The 19,110-nt window shown below is 41.1% G+C and overlaps 1 protein-coding gene across 3 annotated transcripts in view; it reads left to right on the top strand.

The window, feature by feature from the left end:
• Ncoa7 (nuclear receptor coactivator 7) overlaps positions 1-18,411 on the top strand; it is a 138,286-nt gene extending 119,875 nt beyond the window's left edge. For 2 of the 3 annotated variants that reach the window (XM_028766428.1, XM_028766427.1), the window contains exons 11-16: positions 1,371-1,518; positions 8,787-8,918; positions 10,128-10,280; positions 15,308-15,403; positions 15,809-15,882; positions 16,365-18,411. In XM_028766428.1, coding sequence (XP_028622261.1) covers positions 1,371-1,518; positions 8,787-8,918; positions 10,128-10,280; positions 15,308-15,403; positions 15,809-15,882; positions 16,365-16,500 — 739 coding nt within the window. In that variant the 3' untranslated portion in view covers positions 16,501-18,411. Of the gene's footprint in view, positions 1-1,370; positions 1,519-7,257; positions 7,597-8,786; positions 8,919-10,127; positions 10,281-15,307; positions 15,404-15,808; positions 15,883-16,364 lie in introns of those variants that run through there. The other variant, XM_028766429.1, reaches the window with a different exon arrangement.
• Positions 18,412-19,110: the final 699 nt, after the last annotated feature.

Below are 19,110 nucleotides of genomic sequence, written 5' to 3'. Positions count from 1 at the left end.
CCAGAGCCCTTCTCCGCACTCCCATCTACCCTATCCCCTCTCCCCTCTCCCCTCTCCCACGTAGTTCTCTCCCTCCGTCCACCTCCTTTGACTATTTTGTTTCCCTTTCTAAGTGTGAGTCAAGCATCCTTACTTGAGAAAATAATTGAAAAGATGGTACAAAATATACACTGTACAGTTTGTATAATGAAAGACATCTACAAGCGAACATGCTGACAGTGTTTGTGGCTGGGCATGGCTCATTAAGCTTTTTTTTTTCCTCGAGACAGGGAGAGACAGAGTTTCTCTGTGTAGCCCTGGCTGTCCTGGAACTCACTCTGTAGACCAGACTGGCCTCAAACTCAGAAATCCACCTGCCTCTGCCTCCCATGTGCTGGGATTAAAGGAATGTACCACCACTGCCCAGCTTGCTCATTAACTTTTAAGACACAGTGTAGTAATTTAATTTCAGTGTAGTAATTAAAGATGAATACAAAGACTAGTAATGCAGTAAATGCTTTATTATGAAACGTTACATATAATGCAGTTATTTCTTGGCTCCCATTACAATGAAAACTTTGTACCACCTGAGTAAACACGGGCAAGAGCAGATAGGAAGGTGGAAGTCTGAAGCAGTTTATGATTAGTGCTGGCATGGGGTTTGTACTTGTTTTACCTTTATCAGTTTTATGAAAGAATTTTGCTAAAATCGAAGCTTCTTAAAAAATAAACTGTCTGTAAACTTTCTTCCAGTTTCTTCAAATTACATTTGTTTTGTAATTACAAGAGACTTTCAAAACCATATAATCCTCTCTGTTGCCCCAATCCTTAATATCGAAGTGGTTTCCTAAATATAAGAAATCGGATAAATCAGAAGCAAAGAACATGCATGTATCACAAGTGACAGGTCTTCCCAAGGGTAAAACTGTTGTTCCTGATAAGGTCTTGTTGGGTTTATTAAAACTGTTATATAATGTATCTTGCACTATAGCAAGACTCTTTGGGTTTTGCTTTTGTTCTTAGCTAAAGCCTCAAGTCAACCATTTTCCTCCTCCAGTATGCATCCAGTAAGTGAAAGTCAGTTGAAGAAGAAACATTTGGTGTACTATTTCATTGGGGATTTTCCATTTTCTGCCCTATCTCTTGATCTTTCTTTCAGACTGAAGCAGTTTCAGTAGTGATTGGTGCTTGTGGGCTTTTGCATTGTTTTGTAGGTTCCTATTTTCTGAGTTTGGAAGCCACTCACAAAGGTAACCTTGACTGTGGGGAATTTCCTACTCAGTCAAACAATTCCCAAGAAGGAACAAGGTTGTTATAGGTACTCGAGGCGTTCCTGCTGCTTGGCAGGAACATGGACTCAGTGTTAACATGTATCACAACATGTTTTCCAGGGTGGATCACTTGTACACCTTCTTTGTCCAGTGGTCTCCGGATGTCTATGGGAAAGATGCCAAGGAGCAAGGCTTTGTGGTGGTGGAGAAGGAAGAGCTGAACATGATCGACAATTTCTTCAGTGAGCCGACCACCAAGAGCTGGGAGGTAAACACCTAGACAAGAGAAGAGGCTGTCCAGGACCCTGAAACGCCAAAGCAGATGAAATGGTCTTTCATTCAGATTTCCAAAAACTATTAATAGCTGACACCGTTCTTTAATTTTTTCTAATGTATTTAAGATACATTTTGAATCCTTGTCTCCTGTACCGTATAAGAATGGATGGCTAACTTGATTTGACTGGCAGTTACAGCTTGCTGCTCCTGAGTTCCCATTATCAAATTAGACCATCACATATCAAGTACCTCTTTGGTTGGGGGGCCCTAGTAGTATGAAGATGGGTAAAACCTATCTCTGTGTCTAATAAGCTTAGAGGACTGAGACAGGAGGTGAGGCGCAGAGAGGAATATATCTGTCACACCTTCCTGCCTCTAAGCCTGTTTTTTATTTTCATGGATGTATCTGGAATCTGGTCCTTTGAATCCATCTTACTCTGTTCCTATCTTGAATCCCTTGAGGCAGTTTTATCCTCCTGTCTTAGAAAGATGGTGAAGTCATTCAGAGACATCCCTCTACCAGTTATCAGGGTAAGTCGCTTAGGGGTCCTTCCATCCTTTATTCCCATCTAGACCATTGTATTCCTGGAGAGTATACTTGCTCTGATCCTAGCAGACAGGCATTGCCACAGAAAACCTGACAACCAAAGCCAATCATGGTGGCACATACCTGTGGTCCTGCTATTCCATGGGCAAGAATGGAAGGATCTTTTGAATCCAAGAGTTTGAGGTCAACCTAAGCAACATAGGCTAGGCCTCACCTCGAAGGATGAAGCAAAGCAAATAGCAAGCAGATTGGTACCAAGATAGGTGGGTGGTTTCTGAATCCGCCTGGCTCCTCACTCATAACTAGAAATCTTTCCTGGTTGGAACCTCTCACAGGTCGTCGTCTTAAGCTCCTTAGCCTACTTCAGCATCCATGCATCCTAGCGTTGGACCTCCCTCCACTGTACAAAGAAGAAGGAATTGCACAAATTTACTTTCTGATCCCCCTTTCCTGCAGTTTAAATGATCAATTATTACATTCTTAGTTTCTGGCTCAGAGAAAAGAGGCTCTATGCCTCTCTAAGGCTGCCTTCTATCTTATCAGTCATAACTCTCTTGTCTTGAAATGCTTTCTCCTTCCTTCATGGTTCCTTATCTTTCAGGAGGATATGATATTTTGTTGCTTTTTTTAAGGGAAAAAAAAGAAGAAACATCTTATCTCCTTTATTCGTGTGTGTGTGTGTGTGTGTGTGTGTGTGTGTGTGTGTGTGTGTGTGTTTGTATTATTCTACAGTCAGCACCCACCTTCTCCCCCCCCACTTTGGGGGTCTTTCCTGTAGGGTCTGGGAATCAGACTCCTCATGCCCACAAGGCAAGCCGTGTCCTTACTGAGCTATCCCCAGCTTCTTCCCTTCGTCTTCCCTTCTCCTGCTGCTCTCCTCTCTGTTGCCACCTAACTCTTGGATAAAAATTGCATCGTGTCATTGTATCCAGCTTCTCAATTGCCCTTTGAACCCTGTTCCCTTCAGTGTGCGTTGCACCAAAGCCCACAGATACCCCATACTTACCACCTATTTTTACTTGACTATTCGTGTTCCTCTTTCCTACAAGATGCTATGATAGAGCTCACAGATGCCTCAGCAGACTCTATCTAAGAGACATGAGGATAGCCCATCCTGGCTTCACTTCTGGTAAATATTAACCAAGGGCATGCTCTATCAGGAAAAGTTAATTTTCTTAGTGGGGCTGTGGTCTTTCATCCAATACAGAACTCTAGAAAGAAAATTTAGACCCGTGATGGGGACTTAACCCTTTCTTGACTATACCTGAATATCCTGAGCCAAAGGCACCATCTTGTTGAAAGCATACTCTCTCCTTTCTCCATTCATCTGGGATTCAGATCTCATCTCTTGTCAGCTGTAGGGGGAGAAGAGGCCGCACAGCACCTATACCCAAAGACAAGGGGGGCATAGGAGGCATGAGGAGTGAGATAGGTCCACTCAACGGTCTAGAGGAAGAGAGATGGGCAATTAGCCACAAAGCCACTGAGGAAAGTGAAAGAGTGAAAACTCTCTGGAAAGTTGTATCTCTACCGTTATTGAAGGAGGAGAGGAAAGACTTCTTTAGGAACTCTTTGGCCATACCAAAGCTGATGATCTGTGGAAAGAAAGGGCAGCCTGAGTAAGTTAATAGACTGGTCAGTTCCTTTATGTCTTTCTGTCTGTAAGGGAGACAGTGTCCAACTAAGGGGAGGGAAGAAGGCTCCATGTTCCCTCATTTGAAACAAGTAATGCTCAGAAGCATTGTGATAGGCACCCCTGTCCCTCAGCTTCATGCTGTGAAGGAGAATTGTCAACTCCCATAGGCGTTGATGGGTTTTAATCTTCAGGATATCCAGAATAACTCATTATCCTCTGACACTTTTGTTTCTGCTCATTGTTTTCTATCATATAGGCATCCAAGCCACAAACTCAGGTGTGATACCAGATCCTGTTTGCTTTATCTTGACTAGGCTGCTCATCTCTGATCCCATTGACTCTGGTCCTAAATGTTGTAGGGCCTTGCACCCCTCTCCCTTTCCAGACCCTCCTTATCCCACCAGAGTTTCTGCACCTCACTTGGACCCCAGTCTCAGCCTGCTCCACCTACCAGCCCATCCTCACCTGTCCTCAAGACCATCAAACACACCTTTCATAAATTTCTTTGGACTTTATTTTCTATTTTGTTTGGGCACATAGGGTTCTCTTTTTCACTCCACACAAAGATTCCATTCTATGTAGTTTTCTATGTAGACTTTTCCTACCTAACATAATCTTAGAATTGTCTTAAGTGTTTGAAACCTTACTTTTTAGTGCTTGCTTTTGTTTGTTGATTGTTTGTTTGCTTGTTTTAATAGGTCTACACTCAGTCTATAAGTTAGTCTACCCTGAAACTCAAGGTCTTCCTGTACAGCCTCCTACGGACTTTAATTACAGATGTAAATCATGCATCCTCCAACTAGTTGCTAGTATTTTTATAGCTGTTTAATTGATTTAACAGTTTCCCACTTGAGTTATTGTATTGTTTCAATCATTTCACAAGAATGAGGTCTTCTACCTTAATTATTTAGAGAATTTCCTGGATGTGGGATTATGAAGGACAAGGACAGTAGATTTCTAAGACTCCTGAGTTTTATGTGTAAGCAATTGAACTTGCCACCAGCATGCGGGATTTCCCACTGTGCCTTGCCAGCAAAAAGGATTGCCAATATTACACCTTTTTCCCTCTCCTAAAAAAGGCTTGCAAAATTGAAAAGTGCGTAGTGTTTTCCTATAACTTAATTTTCATTTCCTTGACTGTTGCTGAGCCAAAAAATGAACATGTTCATACACAAGTTAACCACCTGTGAGTTGCTTGCTGCTTCTCATTTATTCTCAACCCAGTTTCCTAGAGCCGTGGTTCTCAACCTTCCTAATGCTGCAACCCTTTAATACAGTTCCTCATGGTATCGTGACCCCAACCATTGCTAATCCATAATCTTGCTATTGTTATGAATAGAAATGTAAATATCTGGTATGTGGAGTATCTGATATACAACTCCCAGAGGGGTTGCAACCCACAGGATGAGAAGTACTGCCCTAAAGGGACATTAGCAGTTCTCCACTCCACTGAGTTCTTGTGATGAAAGAGACTTTTTTTTCTGTGTTTGACAGATCTTTCTTCATTTATAGTTTGTCTTTTGATGTTGGTGGTGGCTTTTATGTTTGTTTTTATGTTGTTGTTTTTTAAGTCTATAGGTAGTCCTATAATCCATAGTTGATTTTTTTAAATATAAATGATAGGTATTATTTTTAGTAAAAAAAATTTTCTATCACTGTTGAGTGATTTTTGAGATTTTCTTCATCTTACAAGGTCTTATGTATGTATTGTATGTGTTGTCTATTTAACTTACCATTGAAATACGTAAGTGTATTTATGCACTCCCAGGCTTAAAGCTGTGAGTACCATGCCCTCATCCTCACAGCCCCATGGCCTATGGTGATTGCTCACCACCTTGCCCATCACTGGATTTTGGGGGAGGGAGGACATTGTCTCTCTCCACGTATATGTGTGTAAGTGTGTGTGTGAGGGGTGCTGTATGATACATGCTAACAAGCATGTGCTAGTGTGCATGCCCCTGTGCATGCTTGAGAAGGTCAGAGGAGGATGTCTGGTTATTGTTCTACTCTGTCACTCTCTACCTGATTCCTGTGAGACAGCTTCTCTTACTGAACACTCAACAAGGCTGGCGGCTGGGAAGTCCCAGCAATCCTCCTGTTTCCATGCTCCACAGTACTGAGATTACAAGCCTGCCAGTGCCTGCGCCTGGCCTTTTACAGATGCTGGCATCAAAACGCAGCTCTACATGTTTTCATAGAGGTACTCTTTGACACTGAGCTCCAGCCCTCTGGAGTTTTAAAAAGTCGAATCCTAGAACCTTACCTCAGGATACTTTGGTTTAGTAAGTCTATAGGAAGGATGTTAGAATCTATATTTTTCAAAGATCCAAAATGAATCTGAAAAACAGCTAGGTTTTAGAACTATGAGACAAGACCCATTCAAGACACTGAAGTTTTTCACGCTTTCAAATCTTACTCTCTTCTCTCAGCTCTTCTAGGGCTCTTTGTTCTTCAGCCATCAGGAACCTAGAGTACCCATCTCTGCCCGTTGCTGCAAGTCTGCACTGGGCATATCTCCCCACCCTTCTCACAGATGGACCCACCCACTCCCTTGTGAATAAGCCTTCCCGGCACAGCAGGTGTCCCAACCCTTCTTTGAGCCTTGAGCACATGTACCTCCTTTATTGCGTGACACGACGTTTGTTTGGCTATAATTTCATCTTCTGTCACTCATCCATAGGAAACAGTGGACTGTGTCCCTGTGCCTGGCAACACACCTGGCATGTCCCAGAATACAGGAAGTGCTTAATGAATGTTGGCGATCTCCAGCATCCAGGAAGCACTTAATTAATTTGTTCTATCATGAAATGCCAGGCACTGAAAAAGCGGTGCTCCTCCCAGGAACAGAATTCAAATGATTTTGCCCCCAGTTGTTAGGTGTGTACATGGAGAGTCAGTCCTGGCTGATGTGTTGTGTTCACTCATCTGCCATAATATAACTTAGAACTTACCCCAGGACCCTGAGCCTTCAGCAGCCCCTGGGACTGAAAGCCCCTGGCGGTGTGTAAGAGTAACAGAAAAACGGGTGAAAATTGATCTCTTGTAGATCTGTATTTCTTTCTAAACCTGTGTCATCTGATCTCAGGATCAAAGAGAACCCCGTAAAGGACCTTATCAGTCACTAAGATGCATCCCATAATGCGAAACGATAAACTGTACTTTGCCACCTATTTTGTCAAACTGCACATAAGATGGCATTGTTCACTGCCTCCTATAAATCAGAAGTGTTCTCACTCTTTCAAGTTACTTATGCTCGAAGAAAAGTAACATAGAAACTGTTGTTGCTGTGCCGAGCCTGCCTCCCACCCCTGGCAAAGGCTCCTTTTGTTCATAAGATTCAAACTGAGGCTGGAAACCAACCCCCAACAGTTTAAAATGGAGGTTGAACCTTTAGAAAAGTAGGTGAAAGAAAACCCTGAGGAGACAAGGAAAGGACAGCTCGGTTACCTACCCTGAGGGCATATGGAGGAAAAGTTCAGGAGAAAAGAGAAAAAAAAAAAAAAACCCATAACACCAGGACGGGACAATGGGGTTTTATTGCACGGCTGGGTTTCAAAGGTGAAAGTGTCATTTTACAGACTCCCGCTCTGCCTGACAGGAAGTGTGCCTGCTCTAAATCCTAATTTGGGTGTGTTCCTGTAGAAACGTTGAAACCCCTCCTGAGGGAAACAGAAACTCAATCTTGCAGGAAGCTAGAAACTGAAAAAAAAAAAAAAACAGTGTAGGGTCAGCCTGGCAGCCAGTGGCTGGTGTGCAGGCAGCCAGATAAAGACCGGTTCCTCTCTGTGGCCACAGTCTTCTCTCCCAGCACCATGCGAGGCAGAAGACTGCCCCTGGACATTCAGATTTTCTATTGTGCCAGACCTGACCAGGAGCCTTTTGTGAAGGTAGGTGGGCGTGCATCCCGAGCCAGGAAACCAAGGTGCCTGCTAGGGAGCCGGCTGTTCTGTCACTGGCGTGCATTTGTAATTCCTTCTAGTTAGAAACTATTGAGCACATTCTTTTATTTGCTGTGGAGGTTTTTGCTCGCTCTTTCTGAAATCTGAAGTCCATACTTGACTTGTCGTATTCCCTGGCCTCAGTGTGAACTATATTTTGTAGACTTTGAAACTAGAACCAAAACAAAGTGCTTTGTTTAGTATGTTTAAAATGTTAGCTTTGTGGTTCTTTGAAAGTGTTTCTGTAACTTCTCCATCAGAAGATAGGAAAAATCCATAAGTGTACTTCCCTACCCAAAATTCAGCTCAGAAGATGAATAATTTGTACATGTCATTGTATGTTTTGGAAGCCAAACCATGTTTTACCTGACAACTCTCACTAGATCTAAGTTACATGCCTTTTCTCTGTAATACAGCTGTCGCTGCTACTATACCTGGACATTTTAGAGAGCTAATTGCCACTCACATGTTTCATGGAGTGATTTGCTGAGAAGTTAAGAGGGACAAAAATGTTTTTAAGATGAGAATGTTAGTAGTTCATAAACCCAACTGTATTTAAATAATAGATGTGTGTAATACAATGGTTATCAATCTAGATGGGAAATTTTGGATCATTGTGAATTGTGGAAAGCAGCCTGGTTGTAAGTTAGAGTAAAGCTCTCTGTGTTTGCTTCTGGTGGCTGTTACTGTCATCATTTCTGCTCATCTTGGTTGCTGTGTATACAACCAGGAAGCTCAATTGAAGCCTATCCTTATCTCCCCAAACTCTCTATTTATAGACTTTCTGAAGGACCTCTGATGACTTCCTTTACAATTTAAATTGGACTCACAGGCTAGAGTTGCCTGGCTTAATTGTTTTCAAGGATATAAACCTTGTGGCGCTACTCAGTTCAGAGCAGGAAGAGCAAAACTGGAAAGCGTGTGACTTTAAATCATGCATACTAAATGCTCAGCTGTCGTGGTTTAAATTCTGCATTTGTTCTGGGTTTGAAAATTCTTCATTTCCCCCAAAGTCCTTTTCTGTTTATCTTCTGCTACCCAGCACTCCACCTTTTAGTCAGCTGTGTGCTCCAGGGTTGTTTGGGGGAAAGTGCATCTCATCTAGGCTTCCACATTAGCTGTTTCTGTCCTTCCTTCAGATTATCACAGTTGAGGAGGCAAAACGCAGGAAGAGCACTTGCAGCTACTATGAGGAGGAGGAAGAAGAGGAAGAGGGACTGCCCATCCTGCAGCCGCACAGTGCGCTCCTGGAAAACATGCACATTGAACAGGTGGGACTGAACACTGGGCTTTGGGGCCTTACAGACTGCCCCCTGCCCCTGGCCCGAGTGAAGCAGTTAGATGAGGAAGCAGAGGCCCAGAGCCTAACCATAACAAGCATCGCTTCCCCACCTCTGAAACGTTACAGCAGCCTTCTTCATGGCCTTCCTGGGAGCTGACAAGACCTAGAAAAGAGAAGGCCATTTCTTAACATAAAAAAATGGAAATGATCTCCCGTAGTCCTGATGTACCTAAAAAGGATCCAATAAATTAAATATATATATATTATTTAATATTTATATTACAAAAATATATAATTAATCTGTGTGTACTTTGCATTTTCTGAAAAGTTTGCTACTTGAATTTTGTGAAATATTGTGTTTAGTAAGGTGTATGTGGAATCGCATACGATTTTTCACCAGTTAGATTAGGAACATGAATTTCCCAAAACCTTAAAGAATGCAACCAGGTGGGCCCAGGGACTTGGCCAGACAGCTATAGAGGTGGGCTTGATGCTGCCCCTGACGCTGACTTCTGGCACTCGAATACATTTCATTCCATAACTGCCTTGATAATGTTTCTTGGAGAGACTCTTATTAGTATTTATGGCACCTAGCTTAAGCTAAATACAGTTGACAGATACGGGAACAAGGTGGACAAAGTCCTTATGAACTCACGTGCAAAACACAGGTGTTTCCTTGGTTAATAGGACACCTTAGTCAGTAGGAGCTTTAGACCTATGAAAACTTAGAACAACTGGAAAAACATAAAATGACAAAAAGCCAGGTTGAATTATAAAGGAAAAAATATGTCTAGTTACTATCCCTTTGGCTGGCTTGGTTTGTTTGAGTCTTCAGATATACAGTCTTGTATTACTAAGGACACTTTTCTCTGGGATGCACCACATAGTCATCTAGTGACGTTGTAGCTGTGTTGGTTTGTCTAACAAACTTCTGTGACACTCGGAGTGACTATCTTATCAGTGACACTGGAAGCCGACAGTCAGGCTCTGAGTGAGCAAGGTATCTCCTGGCCAAGGGAAACAATCTCCAGATTCCCTTTTTCGTTCTCAGCCAGTGGTAACAAATATTTGCCAGGGCAAAATAGGTCAAGATGTGAGTGCACGGTCCTTTGGTTTGAACCACAGGCAGTTAGTTAATGCACTGCTTCATGACTAATAAGTGGTTAAGATGTCTCTTTGTATTTCCTTCCCTTGGCAGCTGGCCCGACGCCTTCCCGCCAGGGTCCAAGGCTATCCATGGAGACTGGCCTACAGCACATTAGAGCATGGAACAAGCTTGAAGACTCTCTACAGGAAGTCAGCCTCTCTAGATAGTCCCGTTCTTTTGGTCATCAAAGACATGGATAACCAGGTGAGGCCTGTTCCTCTCACAGAGAGCATGCATCTTGTTTTTAGAGAGAGAGGTTTTCAGCACAGCTCGGGCTATATATCCTAAGGTGCTTTTGAACTCCTGATCTTTCTACATCCACCTTCTGAGTGCTAGAATTACTAATGATTGTCACCATAAATGGTTATATAGGGCCAGGGATCAAACCCAGGGCCACATGCATGCCGGACAAACTGCCAACTGAACTGTGTCCCCACCTGAAAAGGTGTCTCAGTGGTAAATTTTTAAGAGTACCCAACTGTAGAGAGACTGCTATATCGACTCCGACTCAGGCTCAAAGGATTTGGCCATTCTTGTCTTATGTACTTCTCTTCTTGTTTTTGTTTGCTGGTATATTTTGAAATCATAATATAAAGAAAATGGAGCACTTGTATGTTGCGAAATCTTCTCCTCATGCTGACCAGGAAGTAAAAAACAGTAACCTACAGTAGAAGTTAGGGACAGTCGTGTACAGGTGCAAAGACAGTCCCAGTGACATACCAGAGTTTTATCCTAAGGGTCTTCAGTAGTGGCCATTGATGATGCCTACTGAGTGGGGAAGAGTCAACGTCTATTTATTGGGTCTGGGGTTCAGTGATTCAGCAGCCATGGGAAATCCTTTCCTGATGGTACTCTTCCCTGTGTGGTGGCTGCCCTTCCTATGAGCTGTTCGAGCTATTATGTGGTGCCCCATCTGTTCTACACTGTTACCACGTCCTTCAAGTCAGTTTACATTGTGCATGGAATATGTACAGACCGATTTCATTTCCTGTTCAATCAGGCCGTTACATGTTACATTTCAAAGTCATTAATAATTCAGTTAATTTAGTCATGTTATGTCTAATCAACACCCGTTATCTCAGGTTGGATATTTCTCATCCAAGCTTCTTGGGATGAAAGTGTTTTGAAATTTGGATTTGGGAGAGTCATAATATATTTGTGTGTATATATATGGAGATATCATCGAGATAAGATCACAGTTGTTTCACCGTAACACAGCGGTGGAGGGAGGGAGGGAGAGAGAGTTTGTAACTTTGCTCATGAAACAGGTTCTCAGTGCAGATTTTTCTACTTTTGGCATTATGTTGGCACTCAGAAAGTTTGGGACTGAAAAGTGGGATCTGATTGGAGTTGCTCAACTGAGGTTCTTGCTGTCAAGCACAACTCTCTATCCTGCCAACTTACCTCCCTGGATGAGATACATATGTGGGTTACTTCTAAGAGACATACCTACCTACCTACATACATACTTACATACATACATACATACATACATACATACATACATATATATAAAACCATGTTGCCTACATCCAATCCCTACACTTGGAAAGCAGAAGAGATGAATGTCTGTGGGCTCAATGCCAGCCTGGCCAACAAAGTGAGTTCCAAGACTGCCAGGACAACACAGTGAGACCCCTGTCCAAAAAAAAAAGATTATGACCCTGATGAGTTTATGGAAGACGCAGTCTTTATGGCTTTATTGCCATAATAAGAATTCTGGAAAGTAGAAGAGTTACTATTTTAACTATTATGATAACAGGATTGATAATATCGTATTTAATAATGATCCAAGGTGAACAGTGGGAACAATTAAGATGAAAATCAAAATAATACCACAAAGTATTTAAAGTCACATAGAAAGTTATGAAATGTTAGAAACATTGGTGTTATGTCTTGGATAACATTGTGACTACACACACTTCAATTTCATATATATGTATATGTATATACATATACATATACATATATATATATATATATAGTTTCTGTCTGTTTAGCAGTAGTATCAAACTTGTCCACACTGAGAAGGTGTCAGTGACGCACAGTTTTGCTAAGCTTCCAGCCAGCAGTGATGTAACAGAAGCCTGAGGCTGACACTTACATGCTGTCAGGAAGTAGAGCAGAGGTTCTCAGCCTTCCTGGTGCTGTAACTCTTTAATACCATTCCTCATGTTGTGGTCATGCCCAACCATAAAATTACTTTGTTGCTACTTCATAACTGTAATTTAACTACTGTTACGAATCATAATATAAATATCTGATATGCAACCCCATGAGGGTCATGAGCACAGATTGGGAAGCACTGGAGTATACTGCTCTGTGCTCTGTGCAGATGCATATGCTCTTGTGAGTGTTTGGACGTTAGCTCTGCACATTCCAGCCCCTCTAGCCTGAGGAAATAAAGTGACTTTGCTGTTATGGGACTAGGACAGACAGAAACTAATCTTAAACATACAGAAGGAGAAGGAAGAGCTGTAGAGAGCTGTGGGAATCATAAAAGCAACAATCTTTTACAGTCTGGAAATTGTCCTGAAGGCATGTAGCAAATGAAGAAATATTTATTCAAGAAAATCTAATAAATCTCAGTAATAACAATGAAATTCTTTGCACTTGAGACACAATTCCCACCCTTCTGGCAACCCCAGCTCAAACCCATAGTTTTACTTGGGCCTGGAGATGGGAGTCCCCTCTTCTCTCAGCTGCCAGTTTTCTGTCCCTTCTACCAGGCCCAGGACTTCTTTTACCCTCCCAAGTTCATTGTTTCAGAGATGAAAATTCTGACAAGTATGGCCTAGAGGCAGAAGGTCCTTTCCACCACCCAGCCAGTATCCTCGTATCCCAGCCATGGTGGTTGTGAATGCCAGGTGCTTCATTGTTCTCGTTCTAGAACTAGATGTGTGCACATTGTTTGAGACAAGCCAAGGCCAAACAGGTACTCTGATACTAAAGCAAAGTTGTTTTTCTGAGAAAAGCAGGCAGATGCGTAGCTGAAAGTCCAGTTCAGTGACTTGTTCCAGGGGGAGAGGCTGACCATAGGTCATGAAGCCCTGACCCCCTTCCCACAGAGCTGGGCGTGTCTTTTGATGAGAACAGAGATTCAAGGCCAAAGGTGTTCCCAGCAGTGAGTACATTTTATCTATAAACAGTTGGGAAGAGTTGAGTTCACCATGAAAACATGCTTCCCTAACCTGTGTGAGGCCCCGACTTCAGTTGTTAGCACCACAAAAGCAGCTGAGAGGAAAGAGCAGCTAGACACTCACAGGTTTTATGTAACCTTCATTCTGTCGTTTTCAGTCTTCTTTAGTTGCATGGATTCCTTTTTCTCTGTTTTTGCTAAAACAAAACATATTGCATTTTCATTATACACAAATGTTATGTACAAATTGTTTTGTGTTCCTTTCCCCCTAAATAAATATATAGAAAAAAAGAGCATGGATCTTTGTTTATATCGTTCCTGGGCAATAACCCAACAATGGCCCTGGCATTATTCAATCCCTAGTTCTTAAATAGATTTCCGTGATCACTGAAAAAAAGTTTTAACTGAAAAATGTTACTTAGAACCTATTAGAGGGCTTGAGTTGGCATTTCCTATTGGTTTATCAGAAAGGAACTCATTTCCCACCTGTTAAAGGACTCTGTTATTCTCATGTCATATTTTAAAATCATGTTTTTTAAAAAAATAGGTGCCACCCTATTGTATTCCAATTCTTTTATTTTTTTTAAAGATTTATTTTTTATGTATACAATGTTCTGCTTGCATGTATGCCTGCACACCAGAAGAGGGCACCAGATCCCATTACAGATGGTTGTGAGCCTCCATGTGGGTGCTGGGAATTGAACTCAGAACCTCTGTACGAGCAGCCAGTGCTCTTAACCTCTGAACCATCTCTCCAGCCCTCTAGTGCCTTTATTTGGAGAAGAGAAAGTAATTGCTTATATTTTATTAAAAGATATGTTTTACTTTTTCTTCATGTTTAGCAATTGTAGAGAAAATTTGGGGGTACGAAGTATGAAAACCTTTAGAATTAGAAATCTGTAATGTTTAGTATTAAATAGAAGTAGTGAAAAAGACGGCACACAGTGATTTTGAACCAGTTAAAGTAGCTTTTAATTCTTAGACATTTTCAAATAACCTCTACTAAAGCAATATTTCTCGAGTATGCTTTGCAGTGGGAGACACCCACGGCACTGAGTAACATTTCCAAGCTATGTATGGCTCTGTCTTCTAACTCTCGCCTGTATGCACTGATAGGATAGGAACAGGGCAGAAAGCTGAGGCTGTACATGACCAAACTCTGTAATGTGACTTTCCTACCTCCCAGAAGAATCACGGATGTAGTAAATACATCACATTTAGCTGGGTGGTGGTAGTCCCAGCACTCAGGAGGCAAAGGCAGGTGGCTCTCTGTGAGGTTGAGGCCAGCCTGGTCTACAGAGTGAGTTCCAGGACAGCCAGGGCTTTGTAGAGAAACCCTGTCTCACATCTCATCTCCCACCCCCTAAAACATCACATTTAAAGGCAAGAGTTACCTTTTAATTCAAAGTTACTTCAAACTAAGTATTTTGACCAGTCATATTTAAATATTTTCACCTCTCATTATTAAAAACTGAAAAGGAGGAAAGTTTCTCTTTGAGGAGGTAAGATGTCCAGTCTTGGTCTCACTTATAAAACACATGAGAAAACTAGACATGATGGCTCATGCCTGTAACACCAAGAGGCTAAAGCAAGACAGTTTTGTGGAGTGCTGGTGGCCAACCTAGGCTATCCTGTATTATAAGACTCTGTCCCAAGAAACAAAAGAAAATTTAAAACTAAATCGCTCTAGAGATGTGATGATGTCCTATCAAAGCTCTCATTTCTGTGTATGACATTTTCTTTTTTTTTTCTTTCTTTTTTCTTTTTTGTCATTCTTTATATTCTTCTCCAGCAGCCTTTTAACCATTGAATTATTGGCCTCTTTAACAAATAATGCCTCCAACCTTCTCTGATGGATTTTCCATGTACCAGGAAGCCTGGCCACATGGGTTCCAGTTAGAGCTGGGGGTATTGTGGTAACTGCTTTGTTTGATGGTTTTTTTTTTCCACTTAGAGAGTTCTAATTTAGTAATAACCTTTGCTGAAAGAGTTATAAGATCTCAGAACAATAGTGTGTCAAAAATCTTTCAGAAGGTCTCTCTATGGGAGTTGAAACTTGAAAGTAACTACGCCTTCTGTTTTCTTTTAATAGATATTTGGGGCATATGCAACTCATCCCTTCAAGTTCAGTGACCACTATTACGGCACAGGCGAAACGTTTCTCTACACCTTTAGTCCTAATTTCAAGGTACCTGGATGGGTGAACTACTTGAATGGCCAGGGTTGTGTTGTCAGCAGTCAAGGAGGAAATGGGGAGGTGCTCAGACACTGGGAGAGGGGGTGTCCTGTAATCCCTCCTGCATTCCTTGCTCTCAGTCTCATTCTCCATGACTGGAGCATACCAACTGCTTGGAGACCAGAGTTAGGAGTTTCTCAGTCTGAGATGCAAGGAAACACTGAAGGTTGGAGCCAACACGTTATGGAATGGTCTTTGCTATTTCATAACCATTGATGATGGTTGTAACCATTCCATCACGTGCTTCTTTACTCAAAGGTGTGTTTCCTTTATACACAATGTGACTGTTAAAGGTGTCTTCTCTGCTAATTCTCCTAATTGAAATATTGGTGCTCTGTTTTGTGTTTTTGCCCGTAGGTCTTTAAGTGGAGTGGAGAGAACTCATATTTTATCAATGGAGACATAAGTTCTTTAGAACTCGGTGGTGGAGGGTAAGACTCTTGTCATTTGTTACTTGGGGATCCGCTTAGCCTAGCTAGTCTATTTGCTTAGACTAATTATGGCAGTATAATAGCACACGCCAGTGAGAATCAAAGATAAGTGATTTTTTTTTTTTTTTTTTGGTTTTTCGAGACAGGGTTTCTCTGTGTAGTCCTGGCTGTCCTGGAACTCACTCTGTAGACCAGGCTGGCCTCGAACTCAGAAATCCGCCTGTCTCTGCCTCCCGAGTGCTGGGATTAAAGATGTGCGCCACCACTGCCCGGCTGATAGATGATTTATAAATGTGCCTGAAAGACTGCGACCATTTGTCGTTTAGGAGAGACCTGTCTACACAGCTTGCTCTTATTTTGTGATTGGTTTAGAGTTCTGTCTGTCTTGGCCCAAAGGAAAGGAAACCTGTCGGGAAAAGGCAGAAAGCGTGTGGTGTAAACCGTGTCTGTGTAGTGACCTTTCTCCTTTAACCTCGTTACAGGGGACGGTTTGGTCTGTGGCTAGATGCTGATTTATATCATGGACGCAGCAACTCTTGCAGTACTTTTAATAATGATATCCTTTCGAAAAAAGAAGACTTCATAGTTCAGGACCTAGAGGTATGGACATTTGAGTGAAATTCAGGCTGCCTTAAGATAAAACATGGAAAAGACTGGATTAGATTAGCCCATCTTTCTGGAAGATAGGCCCCAGCCCTGGCTGCCTCATCCCCACAGCATTGCTTGCTTTCTGCTGTCATCTCAGAGCGTCCTAACAACGCAGACAGATTCTGGAAGATGTCTTTGGAGGGCAGACACTGAAGACAGAAATCTCAGTCCAGATTGTAAGACTTTGTACCTCCACTGCTTTCAAACTCACACCATGAGAAATCAGAGTGTTTATAGATGATGGGTTGAATGCGATTTTTATTTTTGGTAACTGTGAAAAAATAAGATACTGTGGAAATATATACCTGCCTTGTATATTTATCAGCATAACTTTACCAAATGTATACTTACTGTTTGCCATAGAAAGCTGTATCTGATTTAGAGAAATTGAAAGTATATAGCACTTAAAGGGAATATCTGATTTTTTAAAGAAAACTTTTATTTATTATTTTTAGTGTCTTGTCTAAAATACATTGATTTTTTTTTCTTTTAATGTGTCAAATCCTAAAATAAAGAAATGTATATATTTTGTGCTATGTTTGGGAAACAAGTCTCTTTTGATTTGTATAGTTTTATATTCATTTTTTTTGCCCTGATTATTTTAGGGTAATATATCTTTATTTATTAAGAGTGTGTGTGTGTATGTGTGTGTGTGTGTATGTTTTCAAAAGCTCATTAATAATGTTTTTTGATCTGACGATTGTAGACCAGCTTTTCATTTAGTTTTTAAGGTACTCTCAGAATACCCTAAGCATTTGTGTGGAGCAGAATATGGCATCTCTCACAGTTGTAAGTTGATGTTAATCAAAACACGGATCTTTATGAATATGAATGTACAAGTCCTACTTCTACAAAGAGAATGTTTGCTTCTTATGAAATTGTGTGAATTGTGTATTAATAACAGACACTTAGTTTCTTAGTTTTTTTTCTTTCTTTTTTTACTTTGCATTGTTTCTTTCCAGGTGTTTACATTAATGGTAGCCATCTGTTTTAAAAAGAAGTGTTTAATTTGTGCATTTTTAATGTCAGATAAAAGATATCAAGTTGGACCAACTTTCTTGGTTTCTGGAATCGTATTGGAAAAAGAACAATTCAAAGAATTACATTCATATCATAGTTTAAAAAAAGAAAATCTATTTTTTTAAATATAAACTCATTTTTGCTTCACAAGACATCTTTTATTTTAAATAGTAAGAAATAAAAGCATTAAGGTTATTGATTGCCTCCATTTTATGAAAGCCAAAGACTACTGATGGAAAAAAAAAAAAAGGAATAGCCAAAGCTGAAAAGTAGTCTATCACAAATTATTTCCCCAGTGATTTTTTTGAAAGGAAAATGAGCAAACCCTGTTTACATATCTGTTTATGTTCAGAATATTTTCAAGTCTTTCTTCCATTTTTAGATTCCTCGTAAGAAAACACTGTCCAGTGGCCTCCCGTCAGGCTGATGGTTACATTCACTGCCATTCCATGCTAATTTAAAGGAATGCTATAAAGTTTTAAATCTGTAGACCATATACACTTTTCACCCAAGTTCTCCCATTGAGGACTCTTGCTTTAAAATACACAATTTGACTTTGGTCTGCTCACACACATGAGTTGGCGAGATCCCAGGAATGACGTGTGGTGATTATGTTCACCGTTTATACCATTTGTAACCATATGCTGTTAATGAACAAGACGGTCACGTTGCCTCTAGATTACTCTTACCTAGTTTAGTCCATGATGCTCTACTCGTGAGAGCATATCCAGATGCTGTGTTCACTATTTAAACAGTATTGTCTGAACAGGAATGTGTGACCCTTCATTATGGATATCAACTACATGTAATGCAGTGCTATTCCAATATTTTCAATAAAGGAATTTGTGCATTCAGTGTGCATTTCTTTCCTAAAGACTCATTCATTGTCCATTTATAGGGTACAGAGACATGACAGGATCGGTTCCAGGGCACTACAACAGAACAATCACTCAGTCCTGTAAGAATTATGTTTAGACTATAGTGCTTATAGTTTATTGAGCATGCACTGGCATTATGATTAAAACAGGGTATTCCTTTAATTAAAAATACTTAATTTTGCAGCTGTAGAGATGACTCTATGGCTACCAGAGCTTCCTGCACTAGCTGACAACTGGCACCACTTCTTTTTTTTTTGGTTTTTCGAGACAGGGTTTCTCTGTGTAGCTCTGGCTGTCCTGGAACTCACTCTGTAGACCAGGCTGGCCTCGAACTCAGAAATCTGCCTACCTCTGCCACCCAAGTGCTGGGAGGCATGCGCCACCACCACCTGGCTCTGGCACCACCTCTTAGCATGCATGTTTAGTCGTTCGTAACTGCCTATAACTCCAGTTTCAGGGAGATTGTGTTCCCGCACAGGCAACTGCACTCGTCTGTATGTACATACACACATACACTTACAGCCTCAGCCTCACACACATGCACTTAAGAAAATAATAGAAATCATTTTCAAAAAATATTTCATTGTTAGAATTCTCCATGAGTATCTGGACTATTGGGAAAATGGTGTCTACAGACCCATTTGGCACAGGTTTGCCATGAATCTTCTATTTGTAAAGATTT

Source organism: Grammomys surdaster, unplaced genomic scaffold (assembly GCF_004785775.1).
Source record: "Grammomys surdaster isolate TR1022 unplaced genomic scaffold, NIH_TR_1.0 168, whole genome shotgun sequence".
NCBI lineage: Eukaryota > Metazoa > Chordata > Mammalia > Rodentia > Muridae > Grammomys > Grammomys surdaster.
This window is presented reverse-complemented; position numbering and strand designations above follow the sequence as displayed.